General features: G+C 45.9%; 1 protein-coding gene across 1 annotated transcript in view; it reads right to left on the reverse strand.

Moving 5' to 3' along the window:
- The window catches only part of SPOCK1 (SPARC (osteonectin), cwcv and kazal like domains proteoglycan 1), a 540,185-nt gene extending 523,469 nt beyond the window's left edge, over positions 1–16,716 (reverse strand). Inside the window, exons 1-2 of the mRNA XM_035014187.1 lie at positions 16,634–16,716; positions 15,834–16,019 (exon numbers count right to left, since the gene is read on the reverse strand). Of these exons, the coding sequence (XP_034870078.1) occupies positions 15,834–16,019 (186 nt within the window). The 5' untranslated portion in view covers positions 16,634–16,716. The remainder of the gene's footprint in view (positions 1–15,833; positions 16,020–16,633) is intronic.
- Between the last annotated feature and the right edge of the window lie 9,906 nt (positions 16,717–26,622).

Genomic DNA, 26,622 nt, shown 5'->3' on the forward strand with positions numbered 1-26,622 from the left:
AGTGTTCATAGCAGCAATGTCCGCAATAGCCAAACTGTGGAAAGAGCTGAGATGCCCTTCAACAGAAGAATGGATAAAGAAGATGTGGTCCACATATACAATGGAATATTACTCAGCCATCAGAAAAGATGAACACCCAACTTTTACATCAACATGGATGGGACTGGAGGAGATGATGCTAAGTGAAATAAGTCAAGCAGAGAAAGTCAATTATCATATGGTTTCACTTATTTGTGGAACATAAGGAATAACATGGAGGACATTAAGAGAAGGAAGGGAAAAATGGGCGGGGGGAATTGGAGGGAGAGATGAACCATGAGAGACTATGGACCTGAGAAACAAACAGGGTTTTAGAGGGGAGGGGGGAAGGGGGATTGGTTAGCCCGGTGATGGGTATTAAGGAGGGCACGTACTGCATGGAGCACTGGGTCTTATACGAAAACAATGGATGTGGATCACTACATCAAAAACTAGTGATGTATTGTATGGTGACTAACATAACATAATAAAATTAATAAAAAAAAAAAAAAGAATGAAACTGGACCACTTTCCTACACCACACACAAAATAAACTTGAAATGGATTAAGAACATAAATATGAGACCTGAAACTATAAAAATTCTCAAAAGAGCATAGGCAGTAATTTCTCTGACACTGGTTATAGCAACATTTTTCTAGATGTGTCTCCTGAGGCAAGGGAAATAAAAGCAAAAATAAGCTATTGGGATGTCATCAAAATAAAAAGCTTCTGAACAGCAAAGGAAACAATCAACAAAACTAAAAGGCAATCAACTGAATGGAGAAGATATTTGCAAATCACATATCTGATAAACAGTATCTAAAATATATAAAGAATTTATACAACTCAACACAAACACAAATAATCCAATTTTTAAAAATGGGAAGAAGACACAGACACCACTCCAGAGAAGACATATATATGGTCAATGGACACATGAAAAGATGGTCAACATCACTTACCATCAGGGAAATGCAAATCAAAACCGCAATGAGATATCACCTCATATCTGCCAGAATGGCAAAAATCAGAAACACAAGAAACCAGTGTTGGTGAGGATATGGAAAAAAGGAACCCTCATGCACAATTAGTGGGAATGCAAACTGGTGCAGCCACCGTGAAAAACAGTATGGAGGTTTCTCAAAAAATTAAAAATAGGGCACCTGGGTGGCTCAGTCAGTAAAGCACCTGCCTTCAGCTCAGGTCATGATCTCAGGGTCCTGGGATCGAGTCCTGCATCAGGCTCCCTGTTCGGCAGGGAGTGTGCTTCTCCCTCTGCCTCTCTCTCCCCCTCTCTCTGTCTCTCATGAATAAATAAATAAAATCTTTAATAAAAAGATTTAAAAAAAATTAAAAATAGAATTACCAAATGATCCACTAATTCCACTATTTACCCAAATAATACAAAAACACTAATTCAAAAAGATATATGCACATCTATGTTTATTGCAGGATTATTGACAATAGCCAAATTATGGAAGCAAACGAAGTGTCCATTAATAGATGAATGAATAAAGAAGATGTACACACACACACACACATATATACATTGAGTGTACACACACACACACACACACTCACTCACTCACTCAATGGAATATTACCCAGCCATGAAAAAGAAAGATATTTTGTCATTTGCAACAACAAGGATGGATAGGTAAGGTATAATGCTAAGTGAAATAAATGAATCAGAGAAAGACAAATACAATATGATTTTCATTCATATAGGGAATATATGAAACAAAACAAAGAAAAAAACAGACAAACCAACAAACAGACTCTTAATTATAGAGAACAATCTGATGGTTACCAGAGGGGAGGTGGGAGGGGGTATGGGTGAAATAGGTGAAGGGGAAGAAAAGTACACTTACCTTGATAAGCACCAAGTAAAATGCATAGAATTGTTGAATAACTATATTGTATACCTAAAACTAATATAACACTGTATATTAACTATATTGGAATTAAAAATTAAATAAAGACCAAAAAATAGGACAGGTGAATAAATTGTGCAATATTCACACAACAGTGAGAATGAACAAAGTATAGCAATGCACAACAATCTATCACACATTTGATGTTCAGCAAAAGAGACCAGACAAAAAAAGACATCCTTACAATTTCATTATAAAAGTATAAAAACAGACAAAACTAATCTACAGTGTTAGAAGTCAGGACAGTTCTTTTCACTACATCTGTGTCTTTGGGGTAAATACCCAGTAGTGCAATTGCTGGGTCATAGGGTAACTCTATTTTTAATTTTTTGAGGCACCTCCACACTGCTTTCCAAAGTGGCTGTACCAACTTGCATTCCCACCAACAGTGTAAGAGGGTTCCCCTTTCTCCACAACCTCTCCAACATTTGTTGTTTCTTGCCTTGTCAATTTTTGCCATTCTAACTGGTATAAGGTGGTAGCTCATTGTGGTTTTGATTTGAATTTCCCTGATGGCTAATGATGATGAACATTTTTTCATGTGTCTGTTAGCCATTTGTATGTCTTCTTTGGAGAAGTGTCTGTTCATGTCTTCTGCCCATTTTTTTGACTCGATTATTTGTTTTTTGGGTGTTGAGTTTGAGAAGTTCTTTATAGATCTTAGATACCAGCCCTTTACCTTTAGTGTCATTTGCAAATATCTTCTCCAATTCTGTGGGTTGTCTCTTTGTTTTGTTGACTGTTTCCTTTGCTGTGCAGAAGCTTTTTACCTTGATGAAGTCCCAAAAGTTCATTTTTGCTTTTGTTTCACTAGCCTTTGGAGATGCATGGAGCACTGGGTGTTATATGAAAACAATGAATCGTGGATCACTACACCAAAAACCAATGATGTATTGTATGGTGGCTAACATTACATAATAAAATAAAATTTTTAAAAAATTCTGAATTAAAAAAAAAGAAGTCAGGACAGTTCTTGCTTGGGACAGGGACAGGCAGTGACAGCAAGGGACACAAAATGGACTTCTAAGATGCTAATGAGATTCTGTCTCTTGATCATGTTGATGGTTGTATGGGTGTGCTCACTTTATGAAAGAACATCAAGTGGTAGTACATTTATGATTGGCACCCTTTGCTCTATATTTGTTATACTCCAATGAAACATACTCTTTACCAATCCAGACCTTGTCCTAGAGGACAGGCAAGGATTCAGCATTCATACACATCAAGTCCTCTCTCTACATGCTCCATCTTGACTGTACAGACCAACACCCTTCTAGTGGAAACACCTGGGTCTCTAAACTTATGCAGAACATCAGAGGCACCCCATGTGTGTCTGTAGGAGTTGAGGTGAGCTCAAGTGGTCTGACCCCCAGACAGATTGAGAGATGAAGGCTGATGCTACTTTTCCACAGAGACATGGCTCAGGTCACAATGCCTCTGAATGTCCAGCTCGCCAGGACTGCTCTGGTTCCTTTGTGGACCAGGGCTCTTCCTTTGTGGAATAACCCCCAATAGGTCTCCAACTGACAAGCACACCTTCCTCTTCACTTTATCTCAGACAAGGAGTCTACAGACTTCAGAGAATAGGAATCAGCTTTTTTTGCTCCCTGCTACATCCTAAATGGCCAGCACAGTGCCTGATACATAGCAGCCTGGCCAATAAATACCTGTGGTAGGAATGTATGAACACATGAACAAAGAGAACTACTTCATCTGTGTACCAAGACCTGGTTACTAGAAAGGCACGATCTAGATCAAGGATGACAATGGAAAGAAACAAAACAATAAAAACATATGCAAAGGTCTTTCTGAGGTAGGAAGAAATTTTTAAACCATCAACCCTGTCATATAAAGAAAAATCACACAATTTATCTCACACTAGTAAACACAGCAGTATTTTATCTTTACTATGGATAACACTTTAATATCCTCCTTCACTGAAAATGACATAGGTCTTATTCAAGTAGGCTGGTCAAAGGTTGAAGACCAGATCCAGAGTCACAGTAAGATCAGCTGGCCCAGATGTTAGAAGTGATGCCTCAGCCTAACGAAAGTTCTGGACACCAACCAGCCAACCAAGCCCACTGAAGTCACAGAGGAATCAGCATATCCAAGGAGCATAAAAAGACATGGAAACTACCCAACCATCCCTTAACGATAGGGCTATGGAAAGACCCCAAAAAGCCACACAAATCTGTTCAATTATTATCAGTTAACTATTTTCTCCCTCCTGGCAATGGTTTTATCAATTTCAGGTACCATTAATCAGAGGAAATTCAGCAACATGGGGTAAAGCAAAGTCTGAGAGTTGGTTCAGTGGGCTTCAGAACAAGGAGTACCACCATGTCTTGATGATCCTCAAAATTCTTTGTTTATTACATACTCTTAGCACCACTTAAGTTTCAATACCCATTTCTCTGTAAACTAAAGCCAATGTCAGAGTCAACTTCCTTCCGTTCATCTGTGCACAAAATATATCAATTTCGCTAGAGAAGATGCAAAGTTAGCCCATCATTGGCTGGGTTCAGGCCCCTTTGGAGACATGAAGATTTGCTGAGATGACACCCTAGGAGTGTATCTTGTAAAAGGCCTCACATCAGTTTCACTGGGTTCATGTACACAAGTGTCCCTAGAAGCTAGTCAAGAGTCAAATGTTATTCTGCTCCAAGAGCACCTCCTAACAATGCCTACTGCTGAGACTATGCAGACACACATACTGGAGAGCAAGACCTTTCTTTCTATCGGTATCAATGGTAGCCCTATTAGCCAAAGGGGAAAACACTGCACCCATAAAAATCTCCTACTACACAAAATGCTTATTTTGTCTAAAATGTTATTATTCATTGGATCTTATCATGTCGACTATTTAGGATGAATTAATAGTTCTCCAGGATTTCTCTGGAAATACAGTCTGAAAATAACCTGCATCAAAATTATCCAGACTGCTTATTTAAAATGCAGCTTCCAGGGTGTCACCTTTGACCTACTGAAGACTGTGCTCTGGACTGGGAGGCTGAAATCTACAGTTTTGTTTTATTTTGTTTTAAGATTTTATGTATTCATTTGAGAGAGAGAGTACAAGCAGGGGGAGCGGCAGAGGGAGAAGATGACTCCCCGCTGAGCAGGGAGCCTGACGCAGGGCTTGATCCCAGGACCCTGGGATCATAATCTGAGCCAAAGGCAGTAGCTTAACCGACTGAGCCACCCAGGCGCCCTGAGATCTACAGTTTAAAGAAGCCCACTAGTGATGTTACAAGATTATAAAGCTTAGTATGAAAAGCACCGCTCTAGCACCTCACTCAGGGCATTTTCTCTTTTTGCCTTGGCCTGGCCTTTGTTAGAACTGAGAGTGATTCCATGTCAACGGTGGGACAGAAAAGACAGAGCTAAAAGAGAAGAGTGGAGGCTTATACTCGCTGCATATTTGTTTTCTCTCTGTTTTATCTGTGTGAAGATTGCCTGCACTAAGTTCTACTTCCCTGCTCCAATCACAGACACCGACGGACTTTGCATAAATGCCTGCTCACCCAGCATGTAATTATGCTGGGGAATGTTGATGGTGCCCTCGTAGTGGGGACATGTTGCAGATTACACAGGAACAGTTTGCAAATTCTTACAAATAGTTGTATAATATGTCCTTCCTTCCTTCCTTTCCCCAGTATGCCAAATTTAAAAGGAAGTCCATTTTAAAGGATCAAGGGAGAGAGTCTCCTGAGGGACATATTTGTATAGCATCCTAAGAAAAGCAGCCCCATCAAGTTACTGTGGATTTTAGTGGTTACCTTCCAGAAGAATCTCCAATAACTCACATCACTGGTTTGTCAATGCATCTTCCCTCCTTCCCAAGAAGAAACCGTTATCTCATCTCTGTCAAAGGGACACTAAGAGGACCCAGATGGAGGGGCTATGAAATGCACCCACACTACTCAGCACTCGACATGGCGCTGAAGGAATTGCATTCATGTCCATCTCTCCCCCTAAAATGTGACCCTTGAGGGTGGTAATCTTGGTTCTCATCTTTAGCCTCTAAGCCTGGCATCCAGTTGGTTCTCAGCAGTGATGGCAGGAGAAGGGAATGGGGAGGAGGGCAAGGAACAACTCATTCAAACCACTCTCATTTTTGAAATAAATACTTCATAAACCATCACTCCATCCAGAAACTCCACGGCGCCTTTATTTTTAAAGAGCAGTGGGAATTGCAGGAGCTCTATAGCCCAGGACACTGGACCACAGAGCAAAGGAGAAGTTTACGGGCCCCAGACCTTAGAGGAGGAAGGACTTACTGAAGGGGGAGGCAAAGAGCGGGATGGACACTTTCCCATCAGAGGAGGCTGCTAAGGCTGGCAGAGAGGGAGAACAACAGAACAGGCCATCCTTCCACGTCCTTGGCCCATCTGCGGATCTCATTTGTCACAGGTGACTCATTCTCCTGCCTCCAAAATAGGTGTTAAGCTGAAAATGGGCAAAGTGTGCTTTTTAAATAAACTAGGAGAGAGCCTGCTGCTTAACAGAATCTTAGGGCAAACACGTCTAATGGAAACACATCAGGGTCCTTCCCACTTCCAGACTTTGGGATTTGCTCCTCCCACTTGCTGCCTGGAACACAAGCACCTCCTCTCCTCACCTGGCTCACTCCTGTCATCCGCCAGCTCTCAGCTCCAACGGCCTTCCCCGGGAGCATCCCCTGGGCAGAAGAGTTCATCAGCGCCTTCCCCCTCCCTTTACATAGTCTCAAGGCGGCTGTATCTCTACCTTGTAGCACTTTTGTCTACTGTACCTACACGCTTATTTTGGGATTGTTTATCTATTTGCTACAGAGTAAACCCCAGGAGGATACAAACCTCTCTGTCTTCACCCAGCAAAGGCCTGGTACAGACCTGGCATTTGGAGAACACTTTTGCACCAACAAACCATCATGCCCTGCATTAGCTATTTTTTATTGTTTGGGTTTTCCTAAACCACAGTCAACCGGCTCTGCCTTTAGTGAATTATAGGTCCTCTGATAGCCTGTCATGATCTGGAGCTGAAGAGCTAGACCTGAGGAGAGAAGGAAGAAAGGCCTGGCCAACCCTACCAGTATTTTCCTATTGGTTTTATTTTTTTTTTTTTTAAGATTTTATTTATTTATTTGACAGAGAGAGAAATAGCGAAAGCAGGAACACAAGTAGGGGGAGTGGGAGAGGGAGAAGCAGGCTTCCTGCTGAGCAGGGAGCCCGATGTGGGACTCGATCCCAGGACCCTGGGATCATGACCTGAGCTGAAGGCAGACGCTTAACGACTGAGCCATCCAGGCGCCCCTCCTGTTGGTTTTAAAGCCAAACCAGGATCTTGGGGACTCCTGAACTCCAACAAGCAACATTTGCTAGACCCTGAAGGAACTTCCTCAAGGACAGTAATGCAGAACCCCACCCACCCCCAAAGCCAGCCTGGATCTCTCTGTAGGACAAGATGAGGTTTATACCTTTTGAGATGGGCTGGAGGCAACCAGATCAGACCTTAACATTAAAAGTGATACTGATCATTCCCACCAACAGAATGCAAGTTGGTACAGCCACTTTGGAAAACAGTGTGGAGGTGCCTCAAAAATTTAAAAATAGAGCTACCCTATGACCTAGCAATTGCACTACTGGGTATTTACCCCAAAGACACAGATGTAGTGAAAAGAAGGGCCATATGCACCCCAGTGTTCATAGCAGCAATGTCCGCAATAGCCAAACTGTGGAAAGAGCCGAGATGCCCTTCAACAGAAGAATGGATAAGGAAGATGTGGTCCACATATACAATGGAATATTTTACTCAGCCATCAGAAAAGATGAACACCCAACTTTTACATCAACATGGATGGGACTGGAGGAGATGATGCTAAGTGAAATAAGTCAAGCAGAGAAAGTCAATTATCATATGGTTTCACTTATTTGTGGAACATAAGGAATAACATGGAGGACATTAAGAGAAGGAAGGGAAAAATGGGCGGGGGGAATTGGAGGGAGAGATGAACCATGAGAGACTATGGACCTGAGAAACAAACAGGGTTTTAGAGGGGAGGGGGTAAGGGGGATTGGTTAGCCCGGTGATGGGTATTAAGGAGGGCACGTACTGCATGGAGCACTGGGTGTTATACGAAAACAATGGATCGTGGATCACTACATCAAAAACTAATGATGTATTGTATGGTGACTAACATAACATAATAAAATTTAAAAAAAAAAAGTGATACTGATCATGGCTGAGCTGGCAAAACAGGGCTCCCTGGGGAGCCCTTCACATAACTCGAATTTCAGGCACAGCTGGGCACAAATTCACTCTCATATACATCATGATGAGTTGCTAGTTTCAGGAGGTCCAGTGATGATGGGAAATATAATGGGAAAGTCTTGTGTGCCAGAAGCTGCAACTGGAAATTAACAGAGAAGAGACCATATGGAACCTCACACAGCCTTCCAGACTGGCAAGGAATGAAGACAGGCTCAAGGATAGTGGAATAAATCTCTCCAACATTTCCCTAAGACATGACACAGAAAACAACATCTGCAGCTGTGTGCCAACAATTCACTCACAGGACAGAAGACAAGTGACCCTCGGAAAGCAAATCAGAGGAGCAGGTATTTCAGCCACTCAAAGATCATGAGTGCCTTACTTTGTACTTTGCGTCATGATGTCACTCATCCTCCCCCAAACCCAACAAGTAGGTATGATCACTCTACTTTTATAGATGAGGAAAGTAATGGTTTGGCCAAAGACCCAAGCTTATACTTGGCAAGAATGCAAGGTGAACTCAGGTCAAAAAATGGGCTCTTCACTATGAAAGGACTCAGCTTCAAAGAGTTGTGTCCCAATTGTGCGGGCGTTGGGTTTCTTTTTCAGATTCGCCCTGACTCTCAACAGCACCCCCATCTGTTGGTATCCATAATCACTATCAATTACTAAAAGAATGAGACATGTGTCCAAAGCTAGCATGACTTACTGGGGCCAGACCTCTGCAAAGAACAACTTGTCTCCATCCTGAAGGTGTGGAAAGTCCTGATCCAGAATAATTCACTCACTCACTCACTCATTCATTCATTCATTTACTCATTCATTCATTCATTCATTCACTCACTGAGAAGCCTTCTGTCCTAGGCTTAATGGTAAAGGTCTGGGAACAGTGAGCTCTATACAAGTGTATCCTGAAAAGGGTTATAAAGTTGTAAGGTCCCAGGTTACAGATAGAGATTAGAACTGCCCCCCAAAAAATGTTTTGCAGCATGTGTAGGATGTAGAATTTCCACCCACCAAAAACTATAAAAGTACACATGTCTGTAATTCTCCTATAGGCTTTCTTTCCCAGGAATACATCAAGAGGTGTGCTTAGGAAGAAATTCAAGTCAACACAATGCTTATTCACCACCTACTCTGTGCCAGGCATGCTAAGACTCAGGCTCTGAGTTCAGGAAACATCCAGTGATTTAAAAAGCTAAAATGCAAATATATAGAACTAAAATTGAGGAATAATACATAAAGTGTTATAGGAGTTTTGTTAATATTTAAAAAAATAGCCTCCACCTGTTCAGCATTTATTACACCAGATACTTTGCTAAGAACTTCCCAGGTAGTAGCCAGTTTACTCTTCATGCCAGCCCTGTAAGGTTGGCTAACATACTGGACATCCATGTCCCCTTAAGGAACTACCCCTCAACCTCCCTTCCACCATAGGATTCTTGGAGCCCTCACACCACTTTAGCCCCAGGTCCCAGGCCTGAACAATTAGCATATTCTACCCAATTGTCCAGAGTGATTGATTGGGGATGGGTATATAAAAACAGGTAAATCTGACAAGTCTCAATTCTGGGAATTTTGTTAGCACTACTGAGACATAAAAACTTTATGATGATATAAATTTGTACTTGCCATGAGCCACCACATGGAATCAATGAGCTTGAGAACAAAACCAACATAGGGGAAAGAAAGCCCAAAGACTGGGGGATGGGGGAGTGTCTGGATCCAACCCTACCGGAAGTCATAGCTTATCAGTAGAATCTTCAGTTATAAAGCAAGTAAGTTTTCTTTTCCATTTAAGCCAACTTGAACTACATTTCAGTTACTTGAAATCTAGAGTCCCCACCAATAAGAGTGTTACTATCCCCACTTAACAAATGAAAAGTCAAGGATTCAGAGAAGACAAATAATCTGACTCCCTTAAATTTAATTAACTAAGGTATGGAGACCACATGGTAGTATGCATTGAGTCAGCCTGCTCAAATGCCAGGGACAAATTTTTTCCCTCCATTCACCAGGGCCAAGGTGGAGACATGCAAGTCACCTTACTATGCTCCTTTTTCTGCATGGTGGGTTCATTTCTTGTTTACCTTTACAGTAAGCGGGTAATCCTCTGGGGTCCCAGTTTTGCCCAAGGGTGTATTAAATTCTTCATTCTGGGCACTGTCTTCTTTCTTAGAAGTACACAACAATGGTACATCTTAAAAGTAATGGCATCTCATATTAGATGAAATAGGGTAAGAAAATACTTGTAACCTTGGGCAAATTGTTTAATTCCTTACAGGAAATTTATTTTGTTTGTAGTTACCTCGGCTGGGAAGAGATCCACGGTGAGCCCGGGTCTGAGGAATTTCCTGAGGAACATTTATAGTCACCTCACCAGAAGAAAGGTAAAAAGAGTATTCCTGAAAGTGTTCAAGTTTACATACTGAGTGTGTTTGGTGTGAAATACATTAGGTAAAAAAGATATGATTTATTATAAAATATTTAATTACTAACATTACTGCCTCTCTCCAAGCAAGATAAAAGAGTTGAGTTAATGATTAGGAACCACTCCTCTAGGGAAGTAGCACAGGCCCCATGATCCATTTGGGACCACTTCTTGCTTTTGAAAATAATCTCATCAGCCTAGAGAAGAGGACGTATCTTCTCAGCAATCCAGTTCAGCAGAAGTACTACAGGGCAGGACTGGGAGAGGACCAGGAGAGGCAGGGGAACTCAGCCTAGGAAGGTCAACTGGGGCAAGAAGCTCTCCCATCCTTGCCAGGCAAGAACTAGATTTTCTATGGCAAGGACAAACTGAAGGTAAGGACAAAAAACATGAGAATGGTCTCAGGCCTACCAACTCCCAAACTGTCTCTTTACAATGATTCCTGTGAAATAATTATTTCTTTCAGTGGTCATTTAGTACAGGGGATTTAAGATAGTGGGTTCATTAAAGAGAGTCAGGATCACAAACTCATTTAAGTCTCCTTGAACTCTTTTAATCAAAATGATTTTCTGCTACTCTCTATTACAAGCCGAGTTTCTGTGGTGACAGATTAATGACTGATCCACTAAGCCATACCACCTCTCTTGTCACCAACTCTACCAACTGAGCCAGCCACTATTCTATCAATAAGCCCCATCTGCCCTTGAAACTCATGACAGCTGAGATGTTAAGATCAAGTAAGCAAATCAGATGCTCACTGCCACCCCAGTTCTGCTACGGAGACCACCAAATCCCACAGAGTGTACATCAAGAGGAGAAAGAATGCAGGCTGGTCCTTGTGGCCTCATTAGAATTACAAACTCAGGTCACTCCGGACTAAGATAAATGCCAGCCAAGGCAACGTTTCTGATTCTTCAGACCTGCTCAAGGTAATTATCCTGGAGTTAAATGTCAAGTCTAGTTTCATGTGTGCAAAAGAAAGAAAATGTCATGTTTGGTGTAAGCAACAATATTATTTTAATCAAATCAGAAGCTCATTATTAGCAGAAGATAAGCCCTGATGTGACCTCTACAGTAAGCCGTATCTACCTGTGTTCCGTTCCACTTTGTCTCAAACTAAGATTCTTCACTGCCCTCAGATGTAAAGTAGGAAAGACTTACAATGTGATATCAAAGGAGCCTCACACCCTAAATCCACTCCACTCTTGACTGATTGTAATGCAGTGAGAATCTGGAATCAGACTGCCTGGGTCCAGTCCAGGCTCCTCCACAGCCCAGCTCTGTAACTTGGGGCAACAGCCTCAACCTCCCAGTAAACTGTCAATAATAGTACTTCTCTCCTAGGATGGCTATGAATTTTAAATGAGATAATATATGTAAAGTACCTTAAACAATGTGCTTGGTTAATGTTAGGTATTATCTATTTCTGCAATGTTTTAATTTTTTAATTACAACCAGAATGTACAAATGTTATAAGAAAAAACTTATTTAAAAAAAAAAACTAAGTAAGAAAGAAATGCATGAAAGCCTCAAAGGATTTCCTCCAGTAGACAAGAGGTTACTGAGAGAAGAGATGACATTATTTACCTTGTGCACGCTTACAGCCCACACTGCCTAGCATATACTAGACAATCAGATAGGTGTGGGAATGAATGTGCAAATAAATGTAAGAATGAACAGAGGAAAATTTCCTTAGAGGAATGACTGTGGAGACCAAAATCACACTGAGGAAAAATCCAGAGAATGACTGTAGCTTCTTGACCCCTCAATCTCAAACCACAGAGAAGTTAAATGTATGACAGCAGAAAGCCAGAAATTATTGTACAACCTAATACAAACATCTACCTTCTTCATCTACCCCTTCTCAATACTGTATTTGGGCAAAAGTCTCAGTCTCCATCTGACCACAACATCCCAACTGCTCATCTTTATAAAAGAATGATGACCAAACAGACCACCAATACATTTGGGAGCAAACATCTCAACATTGTTCTGTTTCTCCTGGATCGCTCACTCCAGGCAACAAGCCGTGGAGTGGTTCTGAAAGTTTTGTTTCTGTAAAGGAGACAGTTATTAAGTGTGTACCTTGAGCAACAGGACCACCTCAAAGTGCCAAGTAGTGGCTCTCAGGTCATCCCTGGCAATGTCACAGAGCACTCAATGCAGGGGACCATGGAGCACACAGCCTGCTATCATTTCCATTTCAAAGTGAGCCCAATAACAACCACCAAAGGGTATCATCAACATTCTAAAAGGAGACTTTAGTTTTTAGTTTCACAAGGTCAAAAGTCACTTCTAAATCTTTCTCCCCCAGGTGTCTGGGTGGCTCAGTTGGTTGAGCAACCAACTCTTGGTTTCAACACAGGTCATGATCTTGGGGTCGTGAGATCAAGCCCCGAATCAGGCTCTGTGCTCAGTGGGAGTCTGCTTGGGATTCTCTCTCTTCCTCTGCCTTTCCTCTCTCTCCCTCGCTCTTTCTTTCTCCTTCTCTCACTCTCTCTCTCCCTCTGTCTCAAAAATAAACCTTTAAAAAATAAAAATTTTTTAAAAATTAAAAAATAAATCTCTCTCACCTGAGAGCAATAAAGTGACAAGTCAGGGGAAAGGCAACAAGCTTTCTTTCACAATGACTTTCAAATACTGACAAGCATCATAACAGTAATCTCAGGACACTGTGTAAGTTATCAGTGGCTTCAACAAAACAACCAACACACTAACAGAGAAGCTAAGCTTTGTCAACCTTAAGCAAGACCTGGCTCAGTGCAAACAATCGGGCTGGCTGAGCAACTGCCCCATTAGCTGGGTCTTTGTCCACTGTCCACTGAACATCCGGTTTTTAGAGCAAGCAACCTTTTACTGCCTGGACGCAGGGAACAGAGGCTTCTTGGTTACTCCAAGTAAATGACCCAATGAAGATGCTTGAAGGTGGAGTAAAGGAGCATCTAGTTTGAGTTTCACAACTTTGAAGAGGTTACTAGCCACAGCTGGTATCACAAGACCCCATGAAACATATCAAATGGTTGATGATAAAACCTGTCTGGGACTTTTTAACATTTTGAGATGATTTTAATGGTATGCTGGATTAAATATTCATTTTAAAAGAATATATGCCGGTAAAAATATTAACACCTAAAATTCTCCAGAAACAAAAAAGCAGTGTGTTTGAACATAGAAGCATTTCTCTTCTTATTAAGCTTCAGACATTTTTACAATATTTAAGGCAGTCTTTCCTAAACATTTTAAGAATTACCGAGAATGTTTGTTTAAAATAGAGTTTTCCAGCAATCATTCTGAAAGTATGGAATCAGGCTCTCCAGGGGAGGAGTCTGGGTGCTAGAATTTAACAAACACCCCAGGGGAGCCTCATGATCAGTCAGGTTGTGGACAACACTGACCCAAGGATAAAAAAATGTCACCATTTGCAAGCAAGATGAGAAATGGAGAAAAACTCAACTTCTAAAAATTTAAAGCTTAATGGAAAATAAGGATAATGTCATGCTTATGATACACCAAGACAAGAAACTCTTGAGCAGACACAAAAGCACAGTAAACCTTTCCACACCCTGAAGGCCAACAAACGCAGCTGCTTTCAACCCGACCGAGGTGCCACTCTAACCAAGGCATCGGCAAAGGTGTCCTTCTCCTCTCCACCTGGCCCAATTCTTCCACCCCTAGCCCAGGTAAGCATCTTCCTTGTCCCCCAACTCTATCCAAAATGTAATGATAAAACAAATTTTAAAAAGCAAAATTATTTCTACCCTATTGAGTCCATGAGTGAATGCTTCTTTGGGGGCACCTTTTGGGCAGTCGGCATCTTTTTCAGCCTCAGGCAAATAAAGTCAGTGCAGGACTCCTCCGAACTGAACAGAAAGGGGGATGCAAGATGGTTAACAGAGCAGGTCGGGGACAGGGGGAGGTGCGCCAGGCATCTCGTGCCTGGGGGAAGCACAGAGGAAGGTCGCTGCATAAGTCAAGCTCAAAATAACTGTGAAAGTTCATTGAATGCGTTTGAAAGCACCTTTCAAAGAGAAGCAGCCCACAGTCAACTAAAGAGAGGAAGAGGAGGAGCAGAGAGAGGAGGGAAAAGCCCTCACTCGAGGCTATGGGCATACCTGCTCCTCAGGAATGGGACCTGGAGAGGTGCCCTTTACAAAGTACAAGAAAATATCTGGATTCACTGGATTTCCTCATATTTTTCCCCCGCAAGGGTTTGGGGCTACCAGAAATGGGGCTAGACAAAGCCAGTAAAGGGAGGGTGCCTCCCACACATCTCCCACCTAAAAGAGCCCTGTGGCAAGAACAGGGGCTCTGTGGTGCGGGTCTCTCTCAAGGGCAGGAAATCCTCATGTGAAGTATCATACAAGTTCTCTCCAGGTCCCCTCCAGGCACATGGCCCCAGCCACCTGGGAGAGCCTTTGAAAGAGCTGTCGGCAGCCCCCGTAGCACCCGAGCGGTTGCCATCTGCTGGAAACACTATGCCAGGTGCTTCTTGTCCTGCATCCTCTGGGACATACCTGGGCAGCAGCAGCCCTGGGGCAAACGGGCAGCACATGTGCCTCCCGGGGCTCCCCCAGAAGAGCAATCCTCTGCCACCCAGGCTCCTCTTCAGGGCGGGAGCCGGACTCCACGAGTGGCCTGCGCCCTTTCCCCTAAGACACCGAGGGTCAAAACCACCACACCTCCCCCACACCACTACCATCAACCTTTGATGAGGCCCATTGCCATGACCCTCCAAAGCTCCTAGAACACCTGTCTCTCTTAACAAATCAGCCGGGCTCAGCCCCAAGCCTAACATCTGCAGCACGGACTCTTCTGGCATAGCCTAGAGATGGTCCAAATCACTGCTGCCCCAGGAAGGTTCTCTAGGGCGCTCGGTAAAGTCAGCCACCAACGTTAGGGGAATGGAGGGCCTGAGGAAGGCTCTCTCCGAGCGGCTTGCTGTTCATACCATGTCAGCCAGTCACCTCCCCCAGTCCCATGATAACACACACCTGGACCACAGGTGGCAGGCAAAGAGCATCAAGCCTTCGAAGTTGTCTTTAAAGTTCTTCTCTGGCAAGAGGCAGCCTAGAAACCCCGACCGACAAGCTGCGGGGGCAGGTCTGCACCAATCCCCGCTCCACCCCGCCCCAGAGGCCCCCTCCCTGAGAGGCTCCCGGGCCCCGCAGGGCCCGGCAGCAGCAGCGGTACTCACGTCTCGAAAGCGGTTCCAGTACTTGTCCCGGTCGTACTGGGAGACGGTGCTCAGCCACTGGTCATTGTCTAGGAAATTGCCGTTGTGGGGGCCCGCGCCGCCGGCGAGCGCGTCCGGGTGCCGGCTCTCCACCTGGAGGAAGCACCACGCCGCGGCCGCCGCCGCCAACACCGCGATCGCCGGCATCTGCGGGCAGGGGGCACGCAGGGGCGTGAGGCGGGAGGGCAGGGCCAGGCGAGCCCCCCGCGCCGCACCGCGCTCTCCGCGCCTCCGCGACCCGCCCGGGCTGCAGGGACTGGGGCTCTCACCGCGGGGACACGGTCATCCCCGCACACCCCGGCGCGCCTGTCGCGGATCTAGAGACCCGGGGACCCCTCTCACGAATGGGGGGCTTAGTTACAAAGGAAGAGGCTGCGTCACAAATTAGGGGCTGCTCGCAAACTATAGAGGACCCCTGTCGCCCATTCTCCGGGTGCCCCCCAGACCGCTACTCTCAGATCGGGGTTTTCAGCACCCCTCCCCAAAAACGGGGAGCCCCGGGTCGGCAAGCCGCACTCCCATAGACGGTGCCCAGAGCTCTGGGGTAGGGAGGGGGAGAACAGGGCTCCGAGCAGCAGCCCAGGCTCTGGCCCAACGGGGCGCGGGGTGCGGAGGTGGGGGGTCCCCCTCGCCCGCCCTGCCGCCTCGGCAAGAGGGGCGCGCGGAGACACCCCCAGGCCCTGCCCCTGCCAGCCTCCGGGTGGTCGCGGGGAGGTCCCAACTACGCCAAGTTGGGGCGCGGGGTTCCGCGGGGCACGTACCGTGGGGGCCGGCCCGGGTCCGCGCGTCCGAGTTGCTTGAGCTCGCGTGGCGCGGTCGCAGAGGAGGCTGATCCGCCGCGTCGCTCTCCTAAGCTCCTGCCACCCGCCGCCGTGCGTCCGGCCGCTTTGTGAGCCCGCAGCGCTCTGGCTCCGCTCGCTCTCCGGCTCGCTCGGGCGCGGCGACCGCGGGCGGAGGAGCCCGAGCGCACGAGCCGAGGCCTCTGGCGACCCCTGGCGGCCTCGCGCTGCCGTGCCGCCCGCCCGACAGCCGCGCAGCCCCTGGGCCGGCGGCCTGGGACGTGGTTATCCACAGCTCAGTGCGGGGCTGAAACAAGCTTTCAGGCTCAAGCAGCGGACAGCCAGCGGAGGCGACTGAGGATACAAGGCCAAGAAGCCGGCCAGCGTTTAGACAGTCTCAAAAGGAAGGTCGTCGGGCCACCCAGGTCAGCCTCACCTAGGTCGGGGGAGGAGAGGGCTTCTTAAAAATGCGGATTCCTGCCTCAAGCTCCAGACTCGCTGAATCAGCATTCCTTAGGAGCGCCCCCCCCCCCCCCCCAGGTGAGAGAATTTCTGCACTGGCCGTTCCTGGTCGTGTGCCCACCTGCGTCTCTGCACTCCCATGCGCCATTACCATGCCCACTGCTGTCAACCCCTTAAAACAGCCCGTCCGACCTCCATTTCTATAATTTCTACATCCTTGTATCCCCACGGCGGACCTGTGCGTATCCTTTGGTGTTCTTCTGCAGAGAAGCCCATGTCTGCTTGTGTTCCCATCCTTTGAGAACTGGCCCTGGCACCAGCCTGTTGGATTTTCCTCGAGGGCAGGAAGGAGAAAGGAAAACCAAACCAGGTTTCAGGAAGAGGACACAGGACACAGACAGGGAGGGGAGGAAGTGGGGGGAGGGCGCTGCACTTGACCTCCTCCTCCCCCACCATCTGGTTTCCAGCACCTGGTCGAACAGGGCTGGAAAGGAATTAATACAGTGCCCTGTGTGCATACGGGTGACACTCACCTGCTGCCTTTCTCTTGTACAACCACACCCCACTCCCCAGACACCCGAGTGCTCTTTTAAAACACGTCTGATACCTTCGCCCCTCTTCCTTCAACACACACACTTAAAACCCTTCACGTCACTTTCCTGATAAAAACCAAACTCTGAGTGAAGCCCCCAGACCCTGCACATCGGTCCCCGCTCTGGCTGCCTCTCAGGCCACTCCTTACTCCTTCCCTGACTTCTAGGACAGGTTGGTCTTGGTACAGACCCCAGTGGGGATAGGCTTCCCCCAGCACTGGGTGCTCACTTCTGCCTGGGCCATGGTCCACACCCAGCCCAACATGGGCTTCATTAATTCACCCCTGTAGCTTATACATCCTGACCTCTTCACAGTAACTCTTGCTAAGCCTGTGGACCAGGCCAAGACCCTAGTGAGGCTCTCCTTGAGAACACCCTTCTCCAGCTGTCAGCTCCCTGCACTTGAAATCCCTTACTCCATGTCTGTGCTCCCCACCTGGCTGCAGCGAGGGGAGGATGGAGGCCACGTTTGGCTCGTTCACCTCTGCCCCCAATGCCCAGAACCACGGTCCTGACACACAGCAAGTGCTCAGAAAATAGGTGATGAATGAATGAATGGCACCCAGCTGTGGCCTGGGACCACACCTAGCCAACATTCCCCAACTTGTGTGGTGTGGTCAGATATGAGTTGTGCCACAACTAATTTGGTTGCATGTAGTTTCATGTGCGGAAATTGGATTGTGATGTTTCCTAAAAAGTAGCAGATGCTTATCCCAACATTGCTCTGACTGATTTACATTCCTAGAAGCATTCTTGAGAGGGAGAAAAAGGAGTGGAGGCACAGCTATATATTGGGGACCACATGTCATCCACAGTTTATTTTATCATGGAAATATGTTCGGTATTTCAGGGTCGTGGTCTGGCTGGATCAGAGTGGGAAAGAGGTTTAGAAATGATGGAGAGAGCGTTTCTTAGTTTTCACAGAAACCCAACCAAGCAGCCACTTCACCATTTCTTTGCCCAATTTGACAGCAAAACTTCTCCAAAGAGTTGTCCCCAAATGTCATTCTGCCTCCTCAGCTCCAGTTCTTTCTTCCACCCACTCTCATGTGCTTTTCATCCTCACTGACTGAAGTGACTTGTCACCATCAGCAACCTCCTCCAAGTCATCACACTGAGTGGGAGACCTCCCCTTCTTCAGTCCTCCCCTTCTTGGCCTCTGAGAGGTTTCTTGAGGCTCCTGTGGCCCCAGCCCTGCTGGTTCTCCCACTCCCCACTGACCATGCCTACCGGTCATTTTCAGGGCTCAGGCCTGGGCCCTCTGCTCCGTCTATACCGTGTCCCTGGGTGTTCCTCTCCAGTCCTGTGCGGAGATTCTGCAGTTGCATTTCCAGCCTCGAAGGGTCTGGTGACTTTCAGCTGTATGTCCAACTTCGTACTTGATATCTCCTCCACATGACCCATGGGTATGTCAGACTGGACCAGGTGAAACCAAGAGTCTAGATTTCCCTCCATGAACCTGTGCTCTGAGAGATTCCCCATTGCAGTAAATATAATCCCATGCACATGGCTGCGAAGGCCAGAAACCTGGGAGGCATCTTCAGTCTCTTCCTTGCCCTCGCCCCTCACCTTGTGGCTATCAGCAAGCTGACCCATTCCACTGCCCACCACCCCTCCAATCCATCCACTTCAGTCCACCCACATGGCACCCCTGGGCCCACAGCCACTGCTTCTCACCTGGAGGACTGCACTGGCTTCTTGGTTCGTCTCCCTGATTCTTTCCTTTCCCCTCCAATCCATTATCCATTGAGGATAATCGCTTCCAAACAGAAACCACTCCCTTGGGAAAAAAAAAAAATCAATGGTTCTCTGTGACACCAAAAAAAAAAACAAAAACAAAAAACCCAAACTCCCTCCCATGACTGAGGAAGCCCTATTCCATCTGGCCTCTCTCCCTCCCTCCCAGTCCCTGGATTCTTGCCATGCTCCTTGTCATGGTTTTGCACACATGCCAAGCATGTTCTCACCACAGGTACTCGGCACTGGCCAGGTCCTTGGCCTGGAATGCACTCTCCCTGCCCTTCCTAGGTCAGCTCTTTCTTAGCCATCCGATCTCAGCTCAGTGTCACCCCCTCAGGGAAGGCTTCCCTGACCACCTCATCTAAAACAGGCCCTCCCCATCCCAGCTGCATCACCACTCTCTAGCCTTGTACCTGGTTGTCCCGTAAGACTATTTGGTTCCTTTGTCTCTCTCTTTCCCAGTCCAAATGTTAATTCCAGGAGGTTATACATAGCATCTTTTTTACTCCTATATTCCCAGGCTTATCTCAGAGTCTGACAGTCAATGGGCACTCAATAACTATTTATCCATGAATGAATGAATGAATGAATGAAGCAAGCACATTCCATAGTCCTTCATGCATTCAGAAGTTTGGAAACTGTCTAGAGGCATTTCCTTTGGTAGCCCTTAAATCCCTTGTCCTGCAGATCCAAACTCTGCCTTTCTGGCAGGGCCTGTCCCCAGTTTAATCAGAGGGCATCTGCTCTTGGCCAGTCTCCAACTTCACAACTGGAACGTTCCCTGGAACCACCCACTGGGGTGGGAAGGGCAGCCAGAGCACCGCAGGCAGGTGTGGGGATGCTAGATCTGGCCAGAGCCGAGAAAGGACGTAACCTTGGAACAGGGGCAAGGAGGCTGGAAGCTGGAGACCTGCCATCAGCACAGCCAGCACTTGAGGGCAGAAATGTCAGATTTATTCGGCTGTGGGAAGTACCCAGGACCAAAATCAATACTGAGCCTTGGGGCTATATTTCTGCTTTTCATTGGCTTACACACAACTATAATAACTCCTTGTTTTAACATAGTTCTTATTTCCAAAGTGCTCCACATGTTTTATTTTCAGTTTAATGGATCCTCAGACATGTGCTCCTGGGTATTCTGAAGCAGACATAACTATCACCATTTTATGCTGAGGATAGGGGAACAGAGAAAGGTCAGATGAATTGCTGAAGGTCACAGAATGAGGAAGGTGGATCTCATAGTGGAAAGTTCTAAGTGTCGCTCCCACTCCACAATGCTCTGCTGGCTAGAATGAGAACCACCCACTGGGCTCCATGGGATAAAATAGGTGCTTGCGATACTCACCTTGTCATCAACCCAGATTTATGTTTAGCTGCAGACTCCTATCTCCCTCCTACGTGGCATCTCCATTTGGCTATCTCGCCACCACTTTGAATTCAGTGTCCAAAACGGAGTGCCTGAGCCATGCCTCCTCACTAAACCTGCTCCCCACCTGTGTCCCCACCTCAGGAAAACCAGCACCACCCCAAACGCCAGTGTCATTCTGACTCCCTCCTCAGCCCCCACTTTTAATGAGTCACCAATATGTCAAGTCTACCTCTGCGGTATTTCCCAATACACCCACTCTGCCCCCTGCTACACCTCTAGAGTCCGGTCCCCCACCACTGTTCATCTGCACCGCACAGAGCGCCCTACAAGGGTCTCTGCCTCTCTGCTAGACACGTGTGATTCACTCTCCATACGGGCACCAGACTGGTCCTCTCAGTAGAAACGTGACCGCTTCTCTTTCCTTACTGACCTGCCCATGCTGTCAGGATGAAGATCAAGCACCTAACCATGACTCCCTCTACACCCTGCTAAACCTGGACGCTACCAGCCCTTTCCTCCTTTCCCTCTAATCACCTGCCCCCCCCCCACTCCACTCCAGGGCCTATTTGTGGGGGCTCCCTACAGCCTGGATGCTTCTCCTCACTCCCTGCCCTTCTCCTGGCCAGCACCTGCTTACCCTTCAGATTACGGCTTCACGCCAAGTCCTCAGAAAAGGCTCTCCTGACCCCAGCCTCCTCACTGCACTCATCACAGCTGTAAAATGTCCATCCTCCACCAGACCCTCAGGGCACAGCGGTCTGGGCATGTCTGTCTTGTTTGCTGTTGACCCCACATCTGGTACCTAGGAGGTACTCAATAAATACTGAGTGAATCAGTGAATGCTTATGGCTCAATGTATTTATTTCCTTCCCTTCTCAAAAGCAAAGCAGCTCCCAGGTTTCTGTCGGTATCTTCACCCCCAAACCCTCCACGGATGGAAGCTGGAAACAATGAGGGATGATGTGACCACTCCATTCCCAGGCTGCCTGCTGCTTTGAGGGTGAACATATCCCGGCCCCAAGAAGAGGACAAATGAAATAGGCGCATTTCTTGGCACCACTGAAAAGAGCTCACCCAGCAGGGCCTGTAACTTTTACGAAGATGTCGATTTCTCCTATTGATTATATGTATACAGTTGAGCCAGGCTCACTCCATCTTCCTGCATACCCCATGACCATTCCCACCCCACACACATACCATCTTGCTCTCTTTCCCCCCATGCAGAGCCATGGTGTATGGGCAGCCCAGCTTGGGAGAAATTGATTTTAAGCAAATGAATACCTCACAAATAAATGAAAATAACCATCAGAAAAGACTAGTGGCCAAGTAACTACCTAGGGACAAAGCAGAGGGAGCCAAAGTCCTGCCCACAGAGGAAAAAAAAAAAAAAACCAGGACAGTGACATTACTAGGAACATTTGCTGATGTGCACTGGACATGTCACAGATACTACAGTCCTATGTGTTATCTAATACAATGTTCACAACAACCTCCTATAAAGTAGGCACCAAGATAAGCCCCATTTCACAGATGGAGACACTGAGTCCCAGAGTTGTGTAACCACTCATCCAGGATCCCTCAGTGAGTAAATGGAAGAGCCAGGATTTGAAACAGGCACTACCTGATGTCAAAGGTTCCCTCCGACCCACCAGAGCACTCAGCCCCACCACCGCCACCTCCCACCCTGCCCTCTGCGTTTCCCTCATCTCCCACATGAAATCTCACCCTAGTAAAAAGTCACCTTTTCATGTAAATGAGCTGTTCCTAATTCATTTATACACAATATCTGTTGTTCTCATGAACTTTAGTGCTCGTTCCCATGAAATGTATAGTAAGCAATATGTTAAAATGGGAAATCATGCTAATTATTTATGATTATGACTGTCTATGCTTCAGAAGGCACTGACAAGTGGGACTCCTTGGACATGGTACCAAATGGCTCAACAGGACTCGGGATCCATGATGAGGATGGAGTGTAAAATAGAATTTGGGCACCAGGGGTCACATGTTTGGTCCTCATCCAGGAACACTAAGGCCCTTTCTACATCAGAGAGTGATGGCTGCTTACAGGATGCCTGGTGAAATGGGGTGAGGTGCGGTCTGGACCCAGCTCTGTGGTCCTGTGGGGAAAATGGAATCAGGTGCCAAGGATTGTGGAACAGAGACTTCCAGGGACGGATGCATCTGTGAAAAGTCACTGGGGATGAGGGGGCAAACTCAGAATCTTCATTTCATTATTCAACAATCAGCTATGGAGCAGACCCTTTGTGCCAAGCTAGATGACCCTTGGGACACAACCGTTGAATGGGACAGATAGAGCCCCTGCCCTCATGGAGCTTATTCTAACAGGGAAGACTTCAATGCTGGTTTGCAGCACTGGAGGCAAGCTTGGCCCAGCTGGAGAGAATTCATCTCTGTTTGATTCCTCTGTGCTCTTGCAGGTCCCCAAAAATCTCTGACACCCTTCTGCCTAGAACATTCTCCCAATTCCTCAGTAGCTAAAATAATCCCTGGAGTTTGTGAGACCCTGTCAGCTGTCAGATGCATCCCTTTTCAGGGAAATTCAAATCAAAACCACATAGAGATACCACCTTACACCAGTTAGAATGGCAAAAATGGACAGGGAAAGAAACAACAAATGTTGGAGAGGTTGTGGAGAAAGGGGAACCCTCTTACACTGTTGGTGGGAATGCAAGTTGGTACAGCCACTCTGGAAAACAGTATGGAGGTTCCTCAAGAAGTTAAAAATAGAGCTACCCTATGACCTAGCAATTGCACTACAGGGTATTTACCCCAAAGACACAGATGTAGTGAAAAGAAGGGCCATATGCACCCCAGTGTTCATAGCAGCAATGTCCGCAATAGCCAAACTGTGGAAAGGGCCGAGATGCCCTTCAACAGATGAATGGATAAAGAAGATGTGGTCCACATATACAATGGAATATTACTCAGCCATCAGAAAGGATGAATCCCCAACTTTTACATCAACATGGATGGGCCTGGAGGAGATTATGCTAAGTGAAATAAGGCAAGCAGAGAAATTAAATTATATGGTTTCACTTACTTGTGGAACATAAGGCATAGCATGGAGGACATTAGGAGAAGGAAGGGAAAAATGAAGGGGGGGGAGATCGGAGGGAGAGATGAACCATGAGAGACTATGGACCTGAGAAACAAACAGGGTTTTAGAGGGGAGGGGGCTGGGGGGAGGGGTTAGCCCGGTGATGGGTATTAAGGAGGGCACGTACTGCATGGAGCACTGGGTGTTATACGAAAACAATGGATCGTGGATCACTACATCAAAAACTAATGATGTATTGTATGGTGACTAACATAACATAATAAAACAAATAAATAAACATTAAAAATAATAAAACAAAACAAAACAAAAAGATGCATCCCTTTTCAGAGAAGTTAAAACAGCATGCATCAATAAAATAATGCAGTGCCTACCTCAGAGGGTTATCAAGAAGGTCTGGAGAGGTTACAAAACTTGCTCAGGATAATAAGGGATCTGATCCCAGGCATTGTGGCTTCTAAGTCCATCTCTACACTTTGAGGTGGGGCAGCCTCACTCATTTCCCCTTACACTATGCTCTGAGTTGGGAAATAGGAAGATACCTCATCTCTGTGGACTGAACAACAAGCCCTTAGAGACTTGAAAATAATTATCTTTTCTCCTCCCAGAAAAGCCATCTAAGCTCCTTTTTTTCTCATTAACTTTGTGTTCATTTAAAGATGAGAAAAGCACCCATGTGTTGGCCTCAACCTTAATACACAGTACAAAGATTCACAGTGGGCTGGCAGGGACTTTTTCCCCTCTCAGGGTCAACACCAGAATTCTGCCTTTAGAAGTGTTTTAGCTTGGGGATCATGCCGGTTCACACCTTGTGGAGATGGAGGCCAGGGAGTACCAAGTCAACAGAGAGCTTGGTGGTCCACCAGAGAGCAAGGGCTGGTGCAAAGGGCCCCAGCTCAGCAAAGATCCCAAGACTGAGCACAAAAATGGAGTTCTTCATGGAGGAAGCTCTCCAAGAATCTTTCAAGCTGAAATGGAGATGAGAGAGCAAATTTGGAGCCGGGGAAGCCACACAGACCCAAGTGGGCCTTAGAAACACAATAAAATGAACCAGACTAGTCTGCTGAGCGCCCAGAGGAGCCCAAGCATTAACTGTCTTACTGGAACATGAACTAACAGGAAAGGATTTCTAAGACCATTGAGCAACTGGCTTGAACTAAAACCAAACTTCCCATAAATATTTCCTACCCAAACTCCCCAAATGGAATACAGGTGGGTCAACAAAGACCAACACACTAAACTGAACCAGCTCAAGCCCCCAGGAATGAACAATGCTACGAAGGCATCACCTCAAGGAGAGACAGTACCAGAAGGCCTTCTGATATATCCTTAAGACAGTTTGACAGTAAGACAGTTTGTGTCAGTAAGACACAAACCTCCATCATTGTCCTAACTACCCACAGACCGGAGGCTCTGATGAACCCTGGTTCAAACACCAGCTCAGCCTGCTATGGGCTGTGGACTCTCAGACTAGTTGATTAATCCCTCTGGACCCATTTGTTTGCCTGTAAAATGAGAAAATAATGGTGTACCTGTGAGGAGGATTAAGAGGGATGTAAAACTTGCCTAATGTCTACGCACGGGAAACACTATAAATATGATATGTCAGTGTCAATGCTGCTCCTTTAAGATGCTTTACAATGTACCATGTGATTTCTTATTAAAGTCTCACATATGCGGCTCACACAAGCAGATGCATTCACCCCTTTAGAAACTGAGACACACAGACTCAGAGTAAAAATTTTAATCACTTACACACTCCTCTCCACTAGATTTTTCTTAAAAGTCAAAGTGTTGGGAAGAATTTGCCTGGCTACACGCAGATTTGCCTATAATTTACAGAGGCCTACAACTATGAAAGACATCCTCAGGCAATTTGCAAGTTAAATTTGTATCATTTCGCTCAAGGCATGAAGTAAAAACGGAGTTATTGAGCCAAGGAGAGCTGTAGGGGAGACAGCAGGGGTCCCGAGAAGCTCTCCCAAGATTTTCAGTGGGAGAACACTAAATTTAGAAAGTTAGTGTGTGCCCAACAAAGGAATATTATGCAGGTCATTAGAAGGAGGCTATAAAACCCATGAAGCAATATGGAGACACAAAGGGTAATAAAAGAAAAAATAAAGTTGTAGAATTGGATGTCCAGAAGGATTTCAGCAGGAAAGAAGGTAGAAAAAAACAAGTAAACACTCCAGACTAGCAGTGGCTATGTTAAGGCAGAACTGTGGGCAGTGTTCTTTCCCTTCTTCCAAAGATATCTCAATGTGGAAGTGTAACATAAATAGTATATCCTGTAATAGGAGCATATACCCTAGAGTTAGAGAGACCTGGGTTTTGATCTCAGCTCTGTCACTTACTGCCTCTGTGATTTCCAAAAGTTTTTCACTCCCTCTATGCTTCCATTTCCTTATTTGTGGTATGTAGGTAATGATAGCACATACCTATCAGGATTTGGGGGAGATAATATCATAGGCACACAGTGCTCTGAACCACACCTGCTCAATTAATTTTAAATGAGTATACCTAAGGAAAAGGAGAACCTCACTCCTCTTTATCATTGGGGACTGACCAAGAGTGGCTGCTATTCTGCTGATTCTTATCAGTCCTCTTTTCTAATGAAGGCAGTGGAGAGAGAATTAGATTGGGAGTTCTGAGGCCCTTTTTTTTTTTTGAGATTTTATTTATTTATTTATTTATTTATTTATTTATTTATTTATTTATTTATTTATTT

Source organism: Mirounga leonina, unplaced genomic scaffold (genome assembly GCF_011800145.1).
Source record: "Mirounga leonina isolate KUSES-001 unplaced genomic scaffold, KU_Mleo_1.0 Mir_168, whole genome shotgun sequence".
Lineage (NCBI taxonomy): Eukaryota > Metazoa > Chordata > Mammalia > Carnivora > Phocidae > Mirounga > Mirounga leonina.